This window comes from Xyrauchen texanus, chromosome 1 (genome assembly GCF_025860055.1).
Source record: "Xyrauchen texanus isolate HMW12.3.18 chromosome 1, RBS_HiC_50CHRs, whole genome shotgun sequence".
Classification (NCBI taxonomy): domain Eukaryota; kingdom Metazoa; phylum Chordata; class Actinopteri; order Cypriniformes; family Catostomidae; genus Xyrauchen; species Xyrauchen texanus.
Window position 1 is genome coordinate 56894825 of NC_068276.1, and position 23221 is coordinate 56918045.

The 23221-nt window shown below is 38.3% G+C and overlaps 1 protein-coding gene and 2 non-coding genes across 4 annotated transcripts in view; all 3 read right to left on the reverse strand.

Moving 5' to 3' along the window:
- Nucleotides 1–20616, reverse strand: part of LOC127654004 (importin-7-like) — a 37603-nt gene extending 16987 nt beyond the window's left edge. For both annotated transcript variants that reach the window (XM_052141044.1, XM_052140959.1), the window contains exons 1-12: nt 20422–20616; nt 17826–17907; nt 10968–11121; nt 10709–10867; nt 7715–7871; nt 7522–7611; nt 5830–5924; nt 5550–5634; nt 5330–5464; nt 1521–1620; nt 1344–1420; nt 425–541 (exon numbers count right to left, since the gene is read on the reverse strand). In XM_052141044.1, coding sequence (XP_051997004.1) covers nt 425–541; nt 1344–1420; nt 1521–1620; nt 5330–5464; nt 5550–5634; nt 5830–5924; nt 7522–7611; nt 7715–7871; nt 10709–10867; nt 10968–11121; nt 17826–17907; nt 20422–20505 — 1335 coding nt within the window. In that variant the 5' untranslated portion in view covers nt 20506–20616. The remainder of the gene's footprint in view (nt 1–424; nt 542–1343; nt 1421–1520; nt 1621–5329; nt 5465–5549; nt 5635–5829; nt 5925–7521; nt 7612–7714; nt 7872–10708; nt 10868–10967; nt 11122–17825; nt 17908–20421) is intronic.
- Nucleotides 631–808, reverse strand: LOC127651980 (small nucleolar RNA SNORA23). The gene has a single exon (XR_007971643.1). It is a non-coding gene; the product is annotated as a small nucleolar RNA SNORA23 (small nucleolar RNA).
- On the reverse strand, nt 7249–7429 carry LOC127651973 (small nucleolar RNA SNORA23). The gene has a single exon (XR_007971642.1). It is a non-coding gene; the product is annotated as a small nucleolar RNA SNORA23 (small nucleolar RNA).
- Nucleotides 20617–23221: the final 2605 nt, after the last annotated feature.

Genomic DNA, 23221 nt, shown 5'->3' on the forward strand with positions numbered 1-23221 from the left:
CTTTCTGCTCTTTAAGTTTATTCTGTGCACCGTCAAGTGCTTCATCAGATTTGCCATGTTGCCGGTCTTGGCAGCAATTATCTTGTCGCAAATATTGCACTGCTGTTGGCATCGAGCCTGGTGAAATGTAGCCACACGTGTGAGATGCGTCTCTGGGCGTAACCAGCGTAAACTGGTGTTTTTCCTTGATGCCTAAACACACCCAATCACCAGCACTTTTAGATTTGGGCACATCTAGCATGGTACATGATTTTCACTGCCGTTGACGAGATTAACCCCTTAGGTATCGAAATTTGGTACCGAACGACAACACGTTTTTCGATACTCGTTTGTTTAGAGGCAATTCGGTCGGTGCCTAAAATGGATCAAACTCGATACCCAGCCCTAGACTAGAGTGAAACATGTTTTAATCAATTCTATACACCTTCAGGAGAATTTCAGCCAGTGAGCCAATCATATGAAGTGCACCGTCTTTTTTCCTTGGGTCTGAAGCAGGATCTGTGAGGATCTGACAGCAGAAGCCCATGGACTTCTGCAGCACCTGGAATGAAACAATGGGAAAGTTAACCTGGCTGGATACATGAGACCTCAAAAAGAGTTCAGCATCTCACAATTCACATCATCTGTGGGTTTTGTAGGAGACTATGGAGGCTGGCTAGTGGTGGAGGGTCATGAAGACATCACTGGGCCAGTACTATGATCTCCAGTGTCTCTGTGTGTGAGTGACGCATGAGAACAGTCACACAGCCTGTAAGACAGACTGAGAGATGGCCCTAAATGCAGACAGACACTACGCACACCGTCCACCCACAGCCAATCAACCCTTTCAGAACACCGTTTTAACAAGCTACAACATCTATCCTCTGTTGCTTTATTCAGACAGCCGGCATATCCAACTTTTTCTTCATTGGTTTAATTTTATGTATTAAGAGTAAAAATAAATCAACAAATAAACACCCTGCAAACATGCTTGGTGGCCATCTTTGAACTTCAGATTTGTCAACAAATGTCTACATCAGCGTGAGCTGATGCAAAATCAACTTTCGGTCACATGGACAGACTAGCCATGCAAACCTTTTTTTCTTCTTCATTGAAATCTATGAATTTGAAGCATTCTCCAACAGTGAGAAATCTAGTGTCACCAAAAGACACATTAAAAGGAAGAGAAAGCACTTCATTTGAATGAGACAAGTCTCTTGAAGACAGATGAGTCTCGTAGAAGGATCCGCAGGGTGCTGACTGAATACATGAGGGTTGGCAAGAAGAAACGCGCAAAGCTCACTCAGCCAAACACAATCACATCACAGTCATCATTGTGCCAGATGGCGCCTCCAAACACCCACCTCCTTCCTTTTGTTACAAGCGGTGCAGAGAAGTGTCTGAGCGGCAGTGGTGGGGGATATGAAGTCTTCAAACACATCTAAAGGGAGGCGAGAGAGAGAGATTGTCAGTTATAAATGGTTTTGATCTTCTTAAAAGCCTTTTGTGGCTCAGATTAAGATATATGGTGGTGTTCTAACCGAATTTCATGCGGATGTACTCGTAAGGGTCTTCCTGCCAGAGTTCTTCATCACTATCCGTGTAGCACATGAGGGGGAACACCACATCCTGAATGATTCCCTGAAAACAGACATCCACATTTAAATTATAAAATGGAAAGCTTGAGTCCTCAATTCTAATTGGATAAGCCACATTTGAAGTTGTTTTAAATTAGCTTATATACTATTAAACTACACACCTGTAGTTTAAATTAGGACTGGATGATATATCAGAATAGTTACGACATAATTAGAATAAATTTCTCTCCACTTTTCTCCCCAATTTGGAATGCCCAATTCCCAAAACACTCAAAGTCCTCATGGTAGTGTAGTGATTCAATCCGGATGGCTGAGGAATCTCAGTTGACTCCGTGTCTGAGGCAGTCAATCCACAAATCTTATCACATGGCTTGAGCGCGTTATTGCGGAGACTTTGCGCACTTGGAGGCTTCACACTATTCTCCGCAGCATACATGCACACCACGCGCCACACCGAGAACGAGAACCACATTATAGCAACCATGAGGAGGTTACCCCATGTGACTCAACCCTCCCAAGCTACCAGGCCAATTGGTTGCTTAGGAGACCTGTCTGGAGTCATTGAGCACACCCTGAATTCGAACTTGGAACTACAGGTGAGGAAGTCAGCATCTTGACTTGCTGAGCTACCCAGGCCGCCCAAAAACATGCATTTTTTTTTGAGAATTAACAGTTTTAAAACTTTTTAAAAGATTTGACCATTCGTGATTATGAAAACATTGACAGATATATTTTAATAAGCTCTCTGTTCAAAACGGCACTAACCAAAATGTCAAATGAGTAGGTAGGATTTCATTAATTTCTGTTGAACTTCCCACTTCAATGAATCTGTCCAAACATTACTGACCAAATCAGCATGTAATGCAAGTATTAATGGAAATCCCTGAATACATGTTCTAAAAATATTTTTTAAAACATATTGTGCCATTTAGTACCATGTTTTGTTATAAATGTACCTTTCATTCCAGAGCAAATCCATAAACATATTGAATATCGTCAAAAGGCTTAAAAAAAATAAAGAGCTATTTCAGCGACATAGACCAACCCTACTTTAAACTGTCATTACATCTGTCCCTGATATTCCATGAGATGACTACATTTTACTGTAGTGTTAACGGAATATTCTGGGTTCAATAAAATTTAAGCTCAATCGACAGCATTTGTTGCATGATTACCACAAAAATAACATTTTGACTTGCCCCTTCTTTTCTTAAAATAATAAATAAAATCAAGGTTACAGTGAGGTACTTTCAATGTAAGTGAATGTGGCCAATTTTTGGTTTTAAAAAGACTATTGACTATATAAAGAAAATTATTTTATAAAAGCACTTTAATTTGGTTCGCTTCAGTTTACGATTCTTTAAACTAAGACTGAATCAAGAAATGTTTAGATTGACAGCTTTATTATAATTGTATTATTAAAGACATTTGCAAAACATTAAAAATTTAGCACTGTTATTAAAAGCGCTATGAGATCCATCAGTGATGCAATGTGATTAAAAATAAGCCTAGAACAGGGCAATTTTGACACCAAATGGAAATGTTAGCTTTGCTGAAAATATGGAATAAATGTTAGATACATATGCTGCTTACACACTGTCACTGATTAAATGCATTTATATATTTCAAATTAAAGCTGTATTTTTCTAAAATAATATTGTCTCCGATTACATATAGATATTTTCAAAAATACTATATATTTTTCATGGAAGTGCATGCTTATCAATTTAAATAATGTCCCTACTTAGAACCCTACTGAAATGTTCTGATGAAATCAAACATGACATTTGACATTGCATAGCATTATAATAAATATTCAGGATTGTATACACTGATCATCCACAACATTAAAACCACCTGCCAAATATTGTGTAGGCCCCCCCCTCATGCTGCCAAAACAGCACCAACACACATTTTAGAATAACATTCAGAGATGATGTTCTTCGAATCACCACAATTGTACATCCAGCAGTTACAGAAATACTCAAACCAGCCTGTCTAGCACTAACAATCATCCAGGTGATTATCTAATCAGCCAATCATGTGGCAGCAGTGCAGTGCATAAAATCATACGGGTCAGGAGATTCAGTTAATGTGCACATCAACCATCAGAATGGGGAAACAATTTAATCTCAGTGATTTGGACCATGGCATGATAGTTGTTGCCAGATGTGCTGGTTTGAGTATTTCTGTAACTGCTGATTTTCACACACAACGGTCTCTAGAATTTACTCCGAATGGTGCCAAAAACCAAAAACATCCAGTGAGCGGCAGTTCTGTGGACAGAAATGCCTTGTTGATGAGAGAGGTCAGAGAATGGTCAGACTGGTTTGAACTGACAAAGTCTACGGTAACTCATATAACCGCTCTGTATTGAGAAGAAAATTATCTCTGAATGCTATTCCGAGATGCGGGTTGGTGTTGTTTTGGTGACACAAGGCAAAATATATATGGTACTCTCATTAAACCGCTGTAAACTTAAATTCTCTCTCACACAGCCAGAGCAGATCAATCAGAAGCATCCTCATTTATCAAAAATCTTAAATAAGTGTCCTAACTTTAGGACAACCCCACTGGTGTCCGAACTAAAAAGTTATTTGAAAGCCAATGGTTAGTTACATTACAATACTATGAAACATAACTTTAGCACTGTCCAAGAATAGCGCTACATTTATTAGTGATATAAAAAAAGCCATGTTTGAAGGTGGAAACACTTCTGGAAGACCCAGATGATGTGCTGCGCTTTGATGACAAAACACTCAAAATAATTACAGACCCCACGAAAACAAAGTTGATATCGTTTGATAAATTTTTGGCTGAGCTGGGTCCGCCTTGGCACTGGCAGGCGATAGCATCTCAGGGTGAAAATGGCAAACATGGTTTCTTAAGTTAGAGGTATTCCCTAAATTTTTTTATTCGTGTGTGTGACAGGCTTTACACACACAGCTTGTGTCTTGTCCAGTTTGTGCTTACCAGTTTTTTCATAAAAGCCAAAATATGCCAAGACGTCAGCTTTTAAAATAGTGAAGCATTTTTTATTACTCGCTTTTGTGTTTCGCCTCCCTCCGCCATTGTACGCTAGCGCGACAAGCGTGTATGTGACGAATGACATCAGAGAAACATCAAAGTAGGCTATAATCAATTCTGGTCTATTAATGCATCGATGCAGAATCGTCCACGTCTGAATCGCGATGCATCGTAGAAACGACTAATTTCAATCTCCCTACCAATCGCCACAATACGTAAGCTCATATTTTTTAACCATTACACCCTTAATTATTTGAGCTGTAAAGTTGTTTAAATTGTAATTTTTACAGTCATTTTAGGTGTTGTTGACGTTACATCGCCATGGCAACGAAGTTGTAAAATTGGCTATAACTTTTCACAGAAAAGGTTAGTAAATGATTTTATCACACTGAAATCATGTTAACACATGTATTGTTTGTCTTGTGGCTATACTTTTGAAAAAGTGAGTATTTTAACATTCAAACATTGGCCCCCATTCACTTCCATTGTAAGTGCCTATAACCCAGATTTCTTTTTTTTACATAACGAGTCAAAATTATTTAGTAATCAATATTATTCCACAAATGCTGTCAATCTATCTTAACTTGTATTGAACCCGGAATATTTTAGTGTGATTACACAACGATTTACAAAAAGGACAAAAGGACAAAAAAAAACAAAAAAACAATCACCTTCAGGGAGTCAGATGAATTACATTACAGTACACAAAAACAATCTCAACATACTTGGATGTGTGGTTTCAGATTCTTCCAGGTGACGGCATGTGCGATTCCCTGGTTAATGTAATTCAGTGTCTGCTGCAAGACTCTTGGAGCCACATATTGCTTTTCCTTAAACTGATACAACACCTTCAACAGCACCTAATAAAGCACACAGAGCCAATGGTGAACCTGTCTCAACACACACATATCAGCATTCCCCTGAATCTACTGATGCCTTTTGTACCTGCTGCGCAGCCACGGCATAACCCTTGAGGAAGAGCTCAGCAAACTCTGTGTACTCTTTGGTCGTGTTGCCAGGGCTGCCGTACCTTGGGGCGAAATCACAAAGGACATTCATGAAAATCCACCAACATTCAGTTTCAAACTCATAGGACCTTCTTCTGAAAATAACTGCTCAGTGTGGGCGGAGATTCAGTGGGCCGTGAGTCATCTGTGAGAAATTCATCTTTCGCTTTCAGGGAGGAAGTGATGCTATGCGCTCTGGGTGAGTGCTAGTACTGTACCTCTCAAAGAGTCGAGCGAGGATGTGAAGCGCCCACTTCTTACACTTCCACCAGGGCAGCTCAGGCCTCTCGTCCTCATCTACCTGTAGGGTCTCCTGAAAAGTCACATACAAGCACTTTAGAGAAAAACATGATTGAACATCACAGCCGTAAAAGAGAATTACTGCTACATTTTCTAATTCATGCAACCCAATAGTTCTAATCAAAATGTAAAAAAAATTAACACAGTGTTAGCATCTATAGCTATTTTCCGGCCAAACTCCAGGATAAAATAGCATTCATTGGTAAACTAAAAACCTATTTTAGATGGTTAGGATCACTTTTTGATAACTCATATTCTGGACTGACTTTATCAAATGTAAGGTAAAAAATTCAGTATGTAGCTAGATGTTCGCTATAATCAGAATTAAACAAGCGTAACCCATACTACACAGTACACACTGAAAACTGCTGACAATTTTTTAGTAAGTGAATTATGAATTTGTTCAAACTGGAATCCTTGTATACAGTTTTATTCTGCACTATATACTGTCTTAATAAAAACAAACTGTTTGTGAAACGGTATGCAATAATAAACATTGTAAACAGTATTGTTCTACATTGTTGCTACATGACATTTTACTAAATGTTTAACCCTCAATGACCAAAGCATTGATATATTTTCTTCCTTTTTTTTTTCCATCTTGAAAGCATTTTTAGGAAGCCACTGATTATAAAAAATATTGCACAATTTTGGGGTGATTTTAGCATACTGTGACACTCATTTTTCAATTTCTTATTCAACATAATACCAATACTTCTAATAACAATTATAATAAACGGTTTAGTTATGATTTTCTTTGTTATCTATAATTATTATTACACTGTAAGCAATATCACAAAAACCAGCGTAGGACTACTGACTATCATCGTACAGTGATTCAGCCATAGACTTATCCCAGAGGTAATCTGATTTTTATTTTTGTTTAGCTCTGTTGGACAGAAATTTATTTGAACAAAAAACTTGGTTAAAAAATAAATAAATATATATTTTATTAAAGCTATATGTATTAATTTAATTAAACAATGTTTTGATAACATTTAATTTAAACAAAACATGGAATCCACAAATCAGAGACTTTATGAAGTTCTTTTAATCAAGTCTTAATACTGATGTACCAGGGCTGGTATCGCACCGAAGCCAAAGTTCTAATTCAAATGTCAGCTAATGTTAATATTTTGATGCCTAAAAACATAACATGTCAATGTTATAACATGATATTTTATGACATTCTTATCCGTTTCAAACACATTTTGCTAAAGTGGGTCTCTGAGTAGACCCATCGTAGCCATAGCTGGGTATTTTATGAACACAAAATTCACATTCTACAGAAATAGTACCAGTATGTCATTCCGATCATAGCCATAAATGTGTGATAATTTTGTTGGAGACTATGGAGGCTGGCCAGGGGTAGAGGGTCATGAAGACATCACTGGGCCAGTACTATGATCTCCAGTGGCTCTGTGGCTGTGAGTGAGGCATGAGAACAGTCACACAGCCTGTAAGACACAAACTGGAGACGGCCCTAAACGCAGACAGACACTACGCACACCGTCCACCCACAGCCAATTCAACATCCTTTTCAGGACATTGATATCTAGCTTCTTACGACACCAAACACCTATGTTAGCATTATGAAATATTGTCCTTACTGGAGGTACATCTCTGTCCACGACTGTCTTCAGAATCTCCATCCACTCGGTCAGATTCTGCCGATTGATCAGCTCCAGAGGGAGGTTGTACTGCAAAAACACATGGATTAATTCACATGAGACTCAAACCACCAAAACTTTAAGCTAGAAAAGCTGTGAACACCTTCAGTTAAAGTATCAGTGATGATAGTACCTGGAATAGAGCGTAGAGGATCTTGAAGATCTGTTTCTGCACCAGGACCGAGTCGCTGGAGGGGTCTGGCAGTAGCTGTATGAAACGGTCCTTCAACATGGGCATGAAGATCTGCATGGCAGCAACCAATGGTTGACGCTCCTCAGGCTTCTTATACCTTACAAACATTGACACTTGCATTAAGATGCTGCCAAATGGCTTTGATCTCAATGACAGCCTTAATCTAATTGTTAGGCATATAAGAAAGCAGATTTAGAAAGCAACGTTATTCAACATGATATAAAACGCAAAGCACCATCTAGATATAAAATCTATAGATGTGCAAAATACATTAAAGAGTGTGTTTGCATGCATGACTTTATAAGGTTAATGCCTTAAACAGTGATTTTTGGGGGGATGTTTCAACTTCGCCGTGTATGTAAACACCTTTACTACCATTGTCAGTGTAAGCGTATTCAGTGCGCTAGGCCAGGGCGACGTGTAAAAAAACAATTTACTCGATTATCTTCTTAACCTGTTGATGCACAATCAACTCAGGAGTGATGTCACTGTTTACATTTAATATATCATTTACAGCCTATAAATGTAATTAATGTTAACAAATTATACATCTTTTCAAAGGTCTAAGGGTTCAACGTTGATATCCGATCTCTGTTTTTACGATAGCAATGCTCCAGAATCAGCAATTGAGTTATTTGTGCCAGGAGTACAAATGAAAACATGCAATATCAAAACGGGACTTCATACCTTTGTTATGAAATCGCGATCGCCTGATGAATCCAGTTCGCCACACTTGGGTCAATTGTCCATGTCAAGCGTTTATTGAAACTTTTTGTCTTTAAAAGTGATATATCTGAGAAATATTGATAATATTCTCCATTGTTTACATAAGATCTCGCCAGAAAGAATTACCCTTCGTCATCGTTCTTCAACAAACTATGCAATCTGAGCAGCATTCATGTTGTAAAACTGTATATTATCTTATAGATCAGAGTCCTGTAAACAAAATGAGACTTTCTCCAAAGTCTGTTATAGCCAGGAAGTGAGGTCAGATTTTGTGTCGTCTTGAAAGTCGAGCCTTAATTTTACTCTTTATGCTTCCAGCGATTTTCAGTGAATAAAGCTGCAGGAACCTTGTTTTTTGTTAGATCATCTTCAAATTTGAAATGTAACTTCTTTAGACTCGTGGTTTTGAGAACATTGTATTTCTGGGTTGTCTTGGCACTTTTATTCTAGTTTTTTTTTAGATTATAAAAACATGTTCAGCACAAAATATTTCCATTACTCTAAACTTCAGCTTCTCTAAATTTAAAAAATAACAACATATATTAATTCTGAAAAGCCCAAAGTGTCTTCTTTCAAAAGATACACCAACTGTGTCCATACTCCAAGGGTTCAGTAAACAACCATTTAAGTTCAGGTATGTCATTTCCATGGTTTGTGCTCAAAAAGGGGGTGCGTATCAACAGGTTAAAATATATAGCGATATCCGATTATATCGTCAACCCCCCTGCCGAAGGTTGGTGAAAATTGTTGCTTTAGCTTCAAAAATCGAATTTATTGAAACCGGAAAAAAACATCTATTTCTAATTGCACTTAAATCGAAATGATAAAAAAAAAGAAAAAAAAAAACTTAAAATAACAGTGACCAAAAAAAAAATCTTATTTAACAACCTCCCCAAATCCAAACATTTACTGTCCCCAATGGCTCCATTTGCCATAACGCAAGCATCCATCAACAACAACAGGTGGAAAATTAATAGAAAGATATATATATTACTGAACCTGCAGCACTGCGTTCACAATGCATGTTAACAGCGAACTGCTCAGTGGAAATAAAACAAACTAAACTCAAGAGCACCTCCTGAGATGATCGGAGATCATTTGCAGAATCCTCATAAACAACATTATTCTTGGAAACGGTTTACACACAAATGAAAAAGAGGAAAAAAAAAAAAAAGTGATCGCTCGTGTGCCCCGAGACAGACTCCCGCCACACGCTTCATTGATGGCTTTTTTTGGTCTGTTCTTATAAATGTTAAAAGTGCGTTTCTTCATGTGCATTTCTTCAAGCACATCTTTATGTCTAACATCATGTGTCACTCCGAGACTTCTTGCAGGTCGCCCGCCTGTTGCAAATACAGGAGCAAAATTACCTGTGCAAGAAATACCCGCATTTGGACGAGGAGCTTGCAAACTGGGTTCAGCCTCGTCGCATTTGACAGATTGCAGGTGCTTGTTTCACACCCTGAGCTACAGTTTAATATATTTGGCTACATCCCAGATCCATGATTTTGTAGTTTCCCCGATATTGTCGATCGTCATCTGTCATTGAGTGCAGCAAATCGGCATTGGGATATTTGTGAGATACTGTCGATATCCACTTACATCGTCCTAACGGAGTAGTGGTGGCATAGGGGGCTAAAGCACATAACTGGAAATCAGAAGGTTGTTGGTTCAATCGCCACAGCCTTGTGACACAGCATTGTGTCCTTGAGCAAGGCACTTAACTCAAGGTTGCTTCAGGGGGGATTGTCCATGTAATAAGTGCACTGTAAGTCGCTTTGGATAAAAGCGTCTGCCAAATGCATAAATGTAAATGTCCCATCATCCAGCCTATTGTGCACACGTCTGTTTACATTTTGATAAAGACCAGAAAAGTTGGATAATTTTAAAATCTCATGAAAATGACGCAATGTCTCAAGCACCTCATGAATTCAGCACCACCGCGATATGCTATGACAGATGTGAGCAGGGAAATTTTCTGTCTCTTCTATACTAACGGCTTGTTACTCTTTGTAGAACAAAGTGAATTGGCAACATGCTGATGATGTCATTAGCAACTAATGCAGATAAACCAGCCATTGAATATAATGTGTAAATAAACAGATCCAACTTGCTCACAAAATATTAGTGCATACAGTGAGTCTGGATTAGAACAAATCTAATCGCACTCAGTATGAACGTTAATGAGTGTTTTTATGACCATCTTACTCGTAATTCTTCACCAGCTGGTAGAGGCAGAGCAGGATGCCCAGCCAGCAGGCACTTTTGTCAGACTGCAGATAGAAGCCAATCTTGTCCACAATAGCCGTCCATCTAGTCGGGTAGTCGTGCTTGATCATATGGTGAATGCAGGTTGTGAGTTGCACTCTGCCAGATGAAAGTAAAAAAACAAAATCCAAATTAAATAATTGGTTAGCAATGAAAGTGAGCCTCCACCACCCCCTGTGTATATTTAGTTGTTTGTTACCCGATGCGCTCTGGGGATTGAATGATGGCCTCCACAATGTTGTCTCGAATGAACTGCCTGTCCTCTTCTGGGATGTTATTGGTGGGTCCTTCAGAGTTTGCATTTTCCCCTTCACTCCAGTACTGTGTCACCATGTTCTTCAAGTAGATCACACCTAAACAACAATAATGGAGGACACAGACAAATGATAGTCGGCTACAGTCAAGACTTTTGATTCTCTTTTTCCAATTAGCATTAGCGCTTTGTTTTTTTATGTAAAAAAGAAATTATAATGTAAAAATACATTTGCACACAGCTTACACATTAAATTATCCAATATTTAGAGCAGGCAGCCAGTCAATGGGGCTTTAGAAGAATGTCAAAGCAAAAAAAACCAGTCCCATTGTAGACCTCTAACTTGAAGTCCAAAAACTATAATGGCTATATGTATTGGAGCTGGTAATTGATATATTTTTTTCTTATTTTTGAACATATCTCTACTGTGTGTGATGCTCTCATGGTTTTAACTGGTTACCAGTATGTCACAATGACCTTATGATATTGACAACAGAACTATTCATAACTGTTTCAAATGTTCGCAATTCACAATTAATGTAATTTTAATGTTATTTTGGTAAATTTAAAAAAAGGTTCCATTTGTTAACATTAGTTAATGCATTAGGTATCATGAACAAACAATGAACAAAATATTTTTACAGCATTTTTTAATCAATGTTAGTTAATAAAATTAATAAAATACAACTGTTCATTGTTAGTTCATCTTGGTTCATAGTGCATTAATGTTAACTAATACAACTTTTGAATTTAAAATGCAATGGTACATGTTGTAACTAACAGAGTTCATGTTACAGTAATGTTGTTAAATAATGTTAACAAATGGAACCTTTTGTAAAGAGTTACCGTAATTTTTCTGTGTTGGGCATAAACGTATACCTGCACAATATAACTTGCAAAAGTGTGGCAAAGGGCAATTCAAAAAACTGTATCTGCCTCAAATTTCATGATCGGTGCACCACTAATGTAAAATATTATATTGCACATATAAAACAGCAAATACGGACACTTATTATTGCAGAAATGTGTCATATTGGTTATTTTGCATTTTCATCATTTTTTTTGTAAAAATGTGTGGCAGTCCAAACAATTCAAGTCAAGAAAAGACTGCGGTGGATTTTTGTTTCGTCACACTGAAAATGGAAGCTGATGTTTGAGCGCATTGATTTGTGTATTGCATTATTTCAAAGATCTGAAAAGTGAACTGCACATTTTCGCAAATGCTTCTGGTCACCCGGTGTTTCCATGCATAGCATACATTCAACAAAAATGCTATGAGTTGCATGGGGTTATGCCATTCTGAATGTTCCCAAAAACATTCAGTACTTAATTTGTATGCTTTGCAGCCTTAGCCCAGTAAGCACCAGGGCTGCAACTAACGATTATTTTGATAATCGATTAATCTAATGATTATTAGAACGATTATTGCAATGATTAATCATTAGCTCTGAACCGATTATTCAGCTTGTGCTCCGATTTAAAGGTTGGATTAAACGTGCTTACTAACAATAAAGAGGACAAAATCATCTTTTAAAAATACCTCTGAATGACATTCACGGAATTAAAGGGGGAAAAAATACTTTTTTATTAAGTTTAATTCAGTAAAGAAATTCACTGCAAAAATCCTATTGTTATCCAGTGTTTTTTGTCTCCATTTAAAAATCATCTAAAAATCCTTAAAACAACAAATTTACTTGAGAAGCAACATATAAGATATTTAGACTTGCTTTAAGGGAATATATCTTAAATATAAGTGTATTCTGTATACAAGTATTTTTTTCACTTGTTTATACTAGCGAGTGCAGTAAAGACAAAATATACTTTCATTCAGGATCAATTCTTTAAAAGAAAGTCTAAATATATTTTTTTAATGAATTTTTAGATATCTTTTAAATATTTGTATTTTTAATAATATATTCAACCTTCTCAGATAACAATCTTTTCTTCTGCAGTAAAGCTGCTAAAAAATGTACATTGTTTTAAATGAGTTTTAGATATTTTTATTGGAAAATGAGCCAAAACAAATAAACGTATTTTGTTGCAGTGTATAATGGGATGAAGCCTACACTCTCTTACCTTTCTGTTAGGCCTGGGCGAAAAATCGATTCAATGAATTAATTCGAATTTTTTGTTGCGGGCGATTTAAAAAATAAGTAAATCGAGTTTTTCTGTAATGGCGCATTTTTGGCTCCCCGGAGCATCCGTAGCGTTAGTTTCACATAGCAGTATGGCAAGCGACAACAACAACATCATAGCACACACGAAACGGCAACAGCATACAGCAAGCGACAACATGGCTACCGGTGAGAGTGGGAAGTTTGTTCCCAAGAAACTTCATCCCAGAAATGGGGGTTACATTTGTCTTGCTTTTGATTAAATAAAAGCAAAATTTGCTTTAAGTTGTCCGCCGTTTGTCGTATTGATTTCCTTAATAAGTAGATGGAAAAATCGGGAAAAAATCGTAAATCGAATTAAAAAAAATAAAATCTGAGATTTTATTTTTAGGCCATATCGCACAGCCCTACTTTCTGTTCACTTCAATCCATCTTTAACTCACAAAAAACCAAACTCGCTCTTATTAATAAAGCTACTTATTATAAATTATTCAAGATAAGAAATGCACAGTGACATTATGAGTCAATAAGTCTAAGAGCCGTCGTGCGAACTGCAGTGCTGCTCTCACTCATCATCATAGCAGTTTAATGTGATTTTGTGTTACATTAAATGAGATCAAACAACTATTCGACAATGAAAATTGTAGACAATTTTTTTTTGTCTACGTTGTCGATAACGTCGACTAATCGTTTCAGCCCTAGTAAGCACAAAGAACGGTTGAGTTTAACAGGCCCTGCTTGAATGTCCACATGACGTCAAGAAAGTCAGAGCTATGTTAAGCGCTCCATGCAGCTGTGCATTTGTTGAAAATGCCCAGCAGGTGTACTTCAGGTCTATATAGATAGCAGATCTCTCCATGCCATTCTTACGGTTTCAATATAAACCTCTGCTATTCTCAAACAGCAGCCTGGGCCTGTTTTCTCCAGGAAATCAGTCCTCACACAAGTAGGCAACGTGTAGCAAAACAAATCATTATAAAAAAACAACTAGTTGGTCGTGTCACTTTATGTCAACTATTTTAAAGGAAGCTGGACACTGTTTAATTTCGGGATCAGACATATTTGTCATCCTTTACAGAAGTCATCCTTGTGCCTCGAGAGATGTTTTTAAAAGTTGGACTATTCTTAACTTGACATGCTGTCTTAAAAAAGACAGATGTATGTTGAATCCAATCTGTGACTGATTTAAGCACACAAAGATCTCAGTGCGAGTTTGTGTAAGCTGAATGCATCAGCGCTTCAAATAGAGAAGGATGGGTTAAAGCGTTGACAATCGGACAGCAGACTGCTGACGGACATGCTATTGTAACCTGATGCGAAGAATTCTGCCCTCTGGCTGCTGATGAATCAGCAACTCGTCTCATGCTTCACTCAATCTCAAATCTAACAGTCTGATCTGTAGAGCAGGGAATATAACCACTGAGCTGCTAATGACACCGCACGAACACTCTAGAAGTTGTTTAACAACAGTTTTACAGCAATTCCTAAAGTGCAAACCCTGTGAGTCGGTGCCTTATGCAACTTCTATGATTGCTATTACTAGGGCTGTCAATTGTGTCAATTACATGGTGATACATGCCGATTAATTAATCACATTATTCGCATAAAGAAATATTTGCTGAGACAGCCCCTAAAAACAAAAATCAATATAGAATGATTAAATTATAAATATTATACTTCAATAATTATGAATAAAATACTAATATATATATATATATATATATATATAATACAAAATTATAATTCAGATAATTAAAATGTCTGACACAATTGTCCAAGTACGCATCAAAGTACACATGCATCAGACAGACACTTTTGAAGTATCTCAATTTGGATGCAGCGCATTATTAACATTCAGTTTTCAGGTCATTGTGCTAAGTTTAACGTAGTTTGAAACTTAAACATGACTTGAGATCCCGCTTTTTATGTTTGCCCTCCATCAAGCTGTGATTGAACACAAGAATGAGACTCATAGGCCGTTTTGTAGGCTGCGTATTAGGTAGGACCCACGTCCTTTGAAGGCTGCAGTATACAGTGTATCCTCCTTTAAACAAGGGACGATTGCTTTTGGTGCGAAAAAGAAAATATTTGAGTACTTTTTTAAAGTCTTAATCAAGCTTCTGGTATGCAGCGGTAAGCGCGCGTGACGTAATCGAATGGGCACTTATAATACGATAACTGACGCATGCATCGCATCAGCGTTTATAAGTGACGAGGAACGCTGTACATTAGCTTGGTTGATTTTGGTTTAGATCTGTTATTATCCATTTCTTTACTCACAATGGAGCGTTTGGACTGAATGGAGAACGTGAGACTACTTCAGTATCCATGACAACGTGAATAAGTCACACGAAAGACAGTTTGGACTCACCCTCTCCTGAAGCACTGGATTATAGTTATAAGTACTTAAATGTTGATCTTTTTTCACACCAAAAGGGATCGTATCGCTTTAGAAGACATTAATTTAACCGCTGGAGCCATATCGATGTGGTTTATGCTGACTGTCTATGATTTTTGGACCTTCAAAAGAGAAATTAGCATTTTAAGGACCTTCTGAACTAAGAAATATTTACGTTTTCTTCAAGTGTGTTCTGGTGAAGAAAGAAAGTCATACACACCTGGGATATCATGAGGGTGAGTAAATAATGAGAGAATTTAGATTTTTGGGTGAATTATCCCTTTAACCATAATAGTAAAACTGTATAATTGTGTCATCCTTGGTTCACGGTTACAAGTTTCCATTGGACAGCAAAATAGGGCAAGAAACTGCACAGAACTCACAGATGTGATATTTCGGTCTTCAAGTGATCATTTAAAAGAAATCTTCAGCTCTCTCTCCAGAATAATACAAAGTAACAAGCTCTTTCTAATGTTCTTTCAACAGGACACAAACTATTTGAAGTATGCACCGCAAGCACCCCTCCTAACACTGCTATGAGCAGTTTTCTTTTCGTACAAAGGGCCATCTTGCGTCACACAAGGAGCCTTGCTTTAGACCAAAAGACAGAACGATTATAGACTTATTCCTCTCTGAGCAGTACACAAATGTTTCAATGCAATACCCACAGATGAAAGCCGAAAGGCTAGATTTATGACATCCATTGGGATTTATAACCGTATTTATTTACATGTAGGAGTCTCAAAACGTCCTGTTCATACAACAGCTTACAGTAGCAGCTAAAATACAGTCTGTATGAACAAATTACCAAAGTCAAGTGTGTACCCAAACACCTATACCTATATTGACAGTGACTAAAGTAAATGGTCTGCACTAATATAGCACTTTTTTTCACCGTAGAGGTTACCAAAGCCTTCACATACGCCACACACACACACACACGCCACAGAGCTGCCATGAAAGGCGCTAGCCTGCCATTGGGAGCAACTTGGGGTTCAGTGTCTTGCCCAAGGACCCCAACCCTGCGATTGGCAGCAGACCCACTCTACCACATGAACCACAACTGCCCCGTGAAAATATTCATTAGATAGTCAAGATGGCGGTACCCATACCACCAGCAAGTCTTATGACAATTGCCGACGAGTTATTATTAGGGTTGTCAATCTATAAATTTTTTATCGAATTACATGGTGTCCCGATTAATTAATCGTGATTAATCGCATATACAAATATTTGCTGAGAAAGCCCCTCATATAACAATAATTCAATATATAATTATTATACATAGTTATATCAATATATAATTATACATATATATAACAAATTTAAAATATTCAGATAATTAAAATGCATTATATTCCTGTAGCAGAAGAGTTAATTATTGATAAGACAATACAAAAAGTGGCTTTAGAATACAATGTGTTGTTTACTACCATATTATTGATCATAAGTCCAATCATTGGCACACAGTTCACAGCGATCCATTTCACAAGTGACTTTGTCAATCAGTTCGAGATTTATTATGAGGGCTTGTTTAAGCACCCGTCAATCTACACCTACGTCAGACATGCTTGTGTAGCGTCTCGGGTGTGTTGTGTCATAAAAATAAAATGTTTAGGTCACTGTGTCAAGTTAAATATAGTTTCACTGTGTCAAGATAAATATAGTTTAATACTCAATCTTTTAAACACATCTTGAGATCCCTTATATCGCATTTGAGTCGCACTTAGAACTTAAAACTGATGAGCTACGATGGATGACAGCGGTTGAAAAAAAAGCCATAATAAATATCTCAGTCTCCATAAGTTAATTAAACTCAACATGAAAAACACGACACATGCACGTGTACATTGTGTGGCAGCTTTCACATTATAAGACGTGACAGACAACCAGTTGTCCAGTATGGTTCTATTCGCACAGGCTTACTGAATATTCGGTGAGACTCCTGAAAATTTGTGAGTGTCAGTTCGGTTATTGAACGTGGTTGTCACTTTCATTAAAAACTTCATTAAACTATAAGTGGTCTATACACACATGCATCTCCTTTCAGTCCTAAATAATTGAACACTGCTTTAAAACCTCAGTGGGCATGCCTTGTATATAGTGCTGTATGTAAACACAGAGTGGCAGAATCTCTCAGCTCTGTGTCAACATATGACATCTGATACTGAATGTGGAACGGTCATGGAGTGACAGTGAGGAGGTGGTTTGAATGTGCAGTGCACCACCTGAACCTCATGAATAGTATGATGGCAGCACCCTGAGCAATACTTTTTAGAGCTGTATACGTACCTGCCTGCCGTATGGGCAAATCCAACTGGTCAGACATGGTGACCCGCAGTAGTGTAGACACAAAGTTCACCTGGGTATGGCCCTGTGGAAAAAAGCAAAAAAACACAATGAATACTATTAGCAGTAACATAAACACAATAAATATGATTTAAATCAGGGCTGATGCAGTTTACACACTGACCTATAATGCTGCGGCCGCATTGGATGAACCGAAACAACATTTCAAGGAACTCCTTGCAAGTTCACTTCCAAATAAACGCCACGTCTACTTCTGGCCTCTGACATCCAATACCATAAACATACAAATTGCACTAGCCAGCAAAGAGTTTTGTGAAAACAACCACTGACATGAACAACTTATGGAGCTTGCCCAAGATTAACATATCCTGTGATGATTTCATCAATCCAGCAACAAGCACTTGAAATGCATCTTAAAATGCCACGGCAGTGTTGTTCTCACCCTCCCTCAGCTTTCCCGACCCCTAAATTGTCAACGCACAGGAATCCAAGCCTGTTGTCCACATGGAGCACGGCCAGCTCGGTGACTGCACCAGGCATCAATCCACCTCGACATTCTCTTTCATTTAATTAGCATATCCTCTTTAAGACCAAGCATTAGTCACCATCATAACAAAAAGAGGGACTTTGGTGGGATTCAAATGTAACTTAACTTTGAAAAGAAAATGAAGGCTCTCTGTAGCTGCAGGTCAGACTGTATGGACACATCACAAGTATTATCTTATATACATTGTAAAGTAGCACATGTACTGTATCGGCATTTCTGCTAGATGAAACTCGCTGGTCAATCCATGGATAGTTTGCCTAAAAATGAAAATTCTCTCATCATTTGCTCACCCACATATCATCCCAAATGTGAATGACTTTCTTCTGCAGACCGCAAATGAAGATTTTCAGAAGAATATCTCAGCTCTGTAGTTTATTACAATGCAAGTGAATGGTGACCAAAACTTTTAAGGTCCAACAAGCACATAAAGGCATCATAAACTTAATCCATATGACTCCAGTGGTTTAATCCATGTCTTCTGAGACAATCTAATCAATCTTGGATAAGAACGGACCAAAACATAACTCCTTTTTTCACTACAAGTCTTGACATCAGCAGTCTGCTTGTCGATAATGATTTAAGCTTGATTACACTTACTAGCGCCATCTAGTCAGCATGCATCAGGCACTATGATATGTAATAGAGCTAGAAACAATGATCTTGCAGATGAGACTGCAAAGGCAAGATATACAGTTCATTTGTTTTTAAGTATTTTGGTCTGTTATCACCCAAAACTGATTGGATCACTTCAGAAGACATTGATTAAAAAACTGGAGTCTTACAGGTGGCTTTTATTCAACATTTATGTGCTTTTTTTGAGCTTCAAAACTTTCCATTTACTTGCCTTGTATGGACCTACAGAGCTGAGATTACAATCTTCTAAAATCTTAATTTGTGTTGTGCAAGCGAAAGAAAGTCATGCACGTCTGAGACGGCACGAAGGTGAGTAAATCATGAGAGAATTAGCATTTTTGGGTGAACTATCCCTTTAAACAAACTCAAGCACCTGGATATGACACAAGCTGACTGTACTGTTGTTCCATTTGAAGCGAAGCAAGCAGAATATTTAATGGATCTAAAATAGGAAAGTGACAAGGTAATTTTGCAAATGTTAGCAGCAATATGAAAGTTACTGTGACAACACAATTGTAAATTACCATGGCATGCGTCAAAACAGAATTACCATGGTAACGTATGCTAAAACCATGTTTGACAACGTTGTATAGGGATACCATAACACTTCCGTAAACTCCGCAAACAAGCAAAAAGCCCTCAAAGTCCCATGGTATTCTGTGACTGACTTTGGGAGTAGGATGTAAACACAACGGTACATATGGTAATCATTCCTTATCAAACTACCAAGGTATTAGCATGTGATACCAACACTGTGCTTTTTTGGAAACGCTGACGCAGCTCGTAACAATCGTTACGGGCCCGGACATTCCTATATTCATTTCAATAGAAGTCGTCATTACACTAGGGGAAGCAAAAGAGTCTGTCAACATGGTTTATTTTCCGTACTCTCATCTATTGTACTAGGTAAAAGTGTTCGTGAAATGACAACAAGCCTCATGTTGACGTGAGGAACTAGCGCCTAGCATCTCACGCGCCAGTACATGAGCTTAATCACGCTCACACGCGTCAAAAATTTGACCCCAAAATATGAAGACAACTATAAAAGCGTCTTTAAATGACAACACTTCACAGCCACGTTGAATTTAAGTGCTTCGTCGTCCGTTTAATCACAGTTAGCTTGAGCTTTTCTCGCGGTGACGTAGTAACCGGGGACGAACTGCCGCCAGCCTGTTAGTGCTTGCCTAAGCACGTTAATAATACACGATAACGGACACAACACACTAAAACCCCGTAATAAATAATAAACCCATAGTATGTGATTAAATGTGGTCTACGTTAAAAAGCTCAGTTTGGGACAATTTTAATAGAATTAAAGAGTGCCATCCAGCTGCGCAAGGCCCGCTGCGCGCCGCCGCCGCCACAATCATCATCATCATCATCATCCGATCACTTTACCTCGTTCAGCTGTCTCTCTGCGGCCTCACGCAAATTTGCGTCCATGGTGCCCCGAAGGGCCTCGATCAAAGCATTGAGATCCATTACAAGGTTGTTGTGGTCTAGCTCGGATTCGGAAGGCTCAGCGTTTATATGAAGTCCCGGGCACTGCGCACATGGACGCTCAATTCTTCGGCAACCGGCGCGAAAGGAAGAGGAGTCGCTATGGGCCGGATAGATCAGCGTCAACTTCTCCGCTGCGAGTTTCCGTTCCACTGCGGGGCGTATAGGGAGTTGTAGTTTTTGTAGTGGACTAGGGCGCTTGTGTCTCTTAAAGAAATATATTTATTTTCAAAACACCTCCTCCGTTACTTATCCGTTAAGTTACCACGGTAACCATGGTAACCATAGTTTTTGCCATGGTGACATTAGTCACTATCCACCTTATTAAACTAGGGCTATATATATATATATATATATATATATATATATATATTATATCTGATGTATACCAGGACTATATATATATATATATATATATATATATATATATATATATATATATATAGTCCTGGTATACATCAGATATGATATTTTGTTACATATAGATTTGAGGTGATTCTGAGCTGAAGGGGAACCAAGCAAACAGGCCTGTGGATGATATGGGATTGCATTATATCCTGCAACACCTCGACAGACCTGGGATTTATGGAAGGATCCTATGTGTGGACTTCAGTTCAGCCTTCAATACCATCATGCCTGATCTTCTCTCAACCAAACTGACCCAGCTCTCCGTGCCCACCCCAATCTGTCGATGGATCACCAGCTTTCTGACAAATAAGCAGCAGCTAGTGAGACTGGGGTAACTCACATCTGGGACCCTCGTTATTAGCACTGATGCTCCTCAGGGATGCACTCTCTCTGCACTGCTCTTCTCCCTGTACACGAATTCCTGCACTGCATAAGACACCTCTGTCAAGCTCCTGAAGTTTGTAGACGATACCACAGTCATCTGCCTCATCTGTGATGGTGATGAGTCTGCAAATAGAAGGGAGGTTTATCAGCTGGCTGTCTGGTGCGGTCACAACAACCTTGAGCTGAACACGTTCAAAACAGTGGAGATGATAGTGGACTTCAAGAGAAATCCTCCCACACCATCCTGAACAGCACTGTGGCAGCATTCCTGTTCCTGGGCTCTACCATCTCTCAGGACCTAAAGTGGGACACCCACATAGACTACATTGTGAAGAATGCTCAGCAGAGTTTGTGCTTCCTTCGCCAGCTGATGAAGTTCAACCTTCCACGAGAGCTGCTGACACAGTTCTACTCGGCCATCACTGAGTCTGTCCTGTGTACATCTTTAATGGTATGGTTTGGTTTAGCCACCAAATCAGACAGACGGAAACTACAATGGAAAGTCAGGACTGCTGAGAGGTTATTGGCGCCCCCCCTGCCCACCCTCCAAGACCCGTACGTATGCAGAGTGAGGAAACGTGCATGTAGAATCAATCTGGACCCCACAAACCCTGCCCACTCCCTCCTTGAACTGTTGTCCTCTGGCCGGCGGTACCGAGCACTCAATGCCAGGACATCCAGGCATAAGAACTGTTTTTACCCTCAGGCCATTTACCACATGAACAATTAAACTCCCCATACTGCAGTAATGTATAAATATCTCATGTACATATGTAAATTCACTCATATTTAATTCAATAACTGTACACACCCCTACCTTGCACATACAGTACCACTTGCACGTGTACATATGCCATTCTGTTATATGTCCTATTTGTCACTTGTTTCTCCTATCACCAAAAAATTCCTTGAGTAGGCAACGTGGGTGTTCTGGTGCACTACGGCTGCTGTTGCATCATCCAGGTGGATGCTGCACACTGGTGGTGGTTGAGAAGATTTCCTCTATACTATGTAAAAGTGCTTTGAGTGCCTAGAAAAGCGCTATATAAATGCGAGATATTATTATTAAAGCTCATACACGCAAAAAATATTCTATCAAAATGAATTGTCATTTTTAAATAGATTATATTATTAAAACATTTATTTGAAATATTTATGTGCAGGTTAAAGATATTATTTACTCATTCTGGCCCTCAGCAGTTTTCTTGAGTTATTGGTTTTACATTGAACGAACAAAATGTATAAATATGCATGTATAAAGTTACTGTATGTATTAAGTTTTTAAAAAAAGCAAATAGGCAAGGCAAGTTTATATATATAGCACATTTCATGGTGCTTTAAATGTAAATTTGAAAGAAAATACAAGATACATAAAAAAAAACCCATTAAGAACATGAAATAAGAATAAGAATAAATTTGGGGGGGAAAAAAGTAAAATGATTAAAATGAATAAGAAGAAAATTAAATAACTACATTAAATAATTAAAGAAAGACAAAAGCAAAATGATTCAGTGAAATAAATAAAGGCACACCTCTTCTGGAAGCTGCGGGTGAATTCCCGCAGCTTCCAGAAGCTTCTTGAATTCCAGCTGCGGGTGGCATAATAACTAAATGCTGTCTCACCTTGTTTTGCGTGAGCCCTCTGTATGTCTAACTGACTTGATCCTAATGGTCTGAGAGCAGGGTCGGAGTCAGGAGTTTTTCAAAAGTGTGGCCAGGCAGGGGCAAGCGATCAATCTGTGGTGGCACAGAAATGTTTGGGCACAATTTTTATATCGTCGGACTGTGGGGGTGGGGTGAGTGGATACAATGACACCCGGGATGGAGAGGTTTGGCGACCTTGGTGTGTGCACATGTTAAGTTTGTACAGAGATGATTTCACCTCTAAAGTACTAAATTGTGCCAA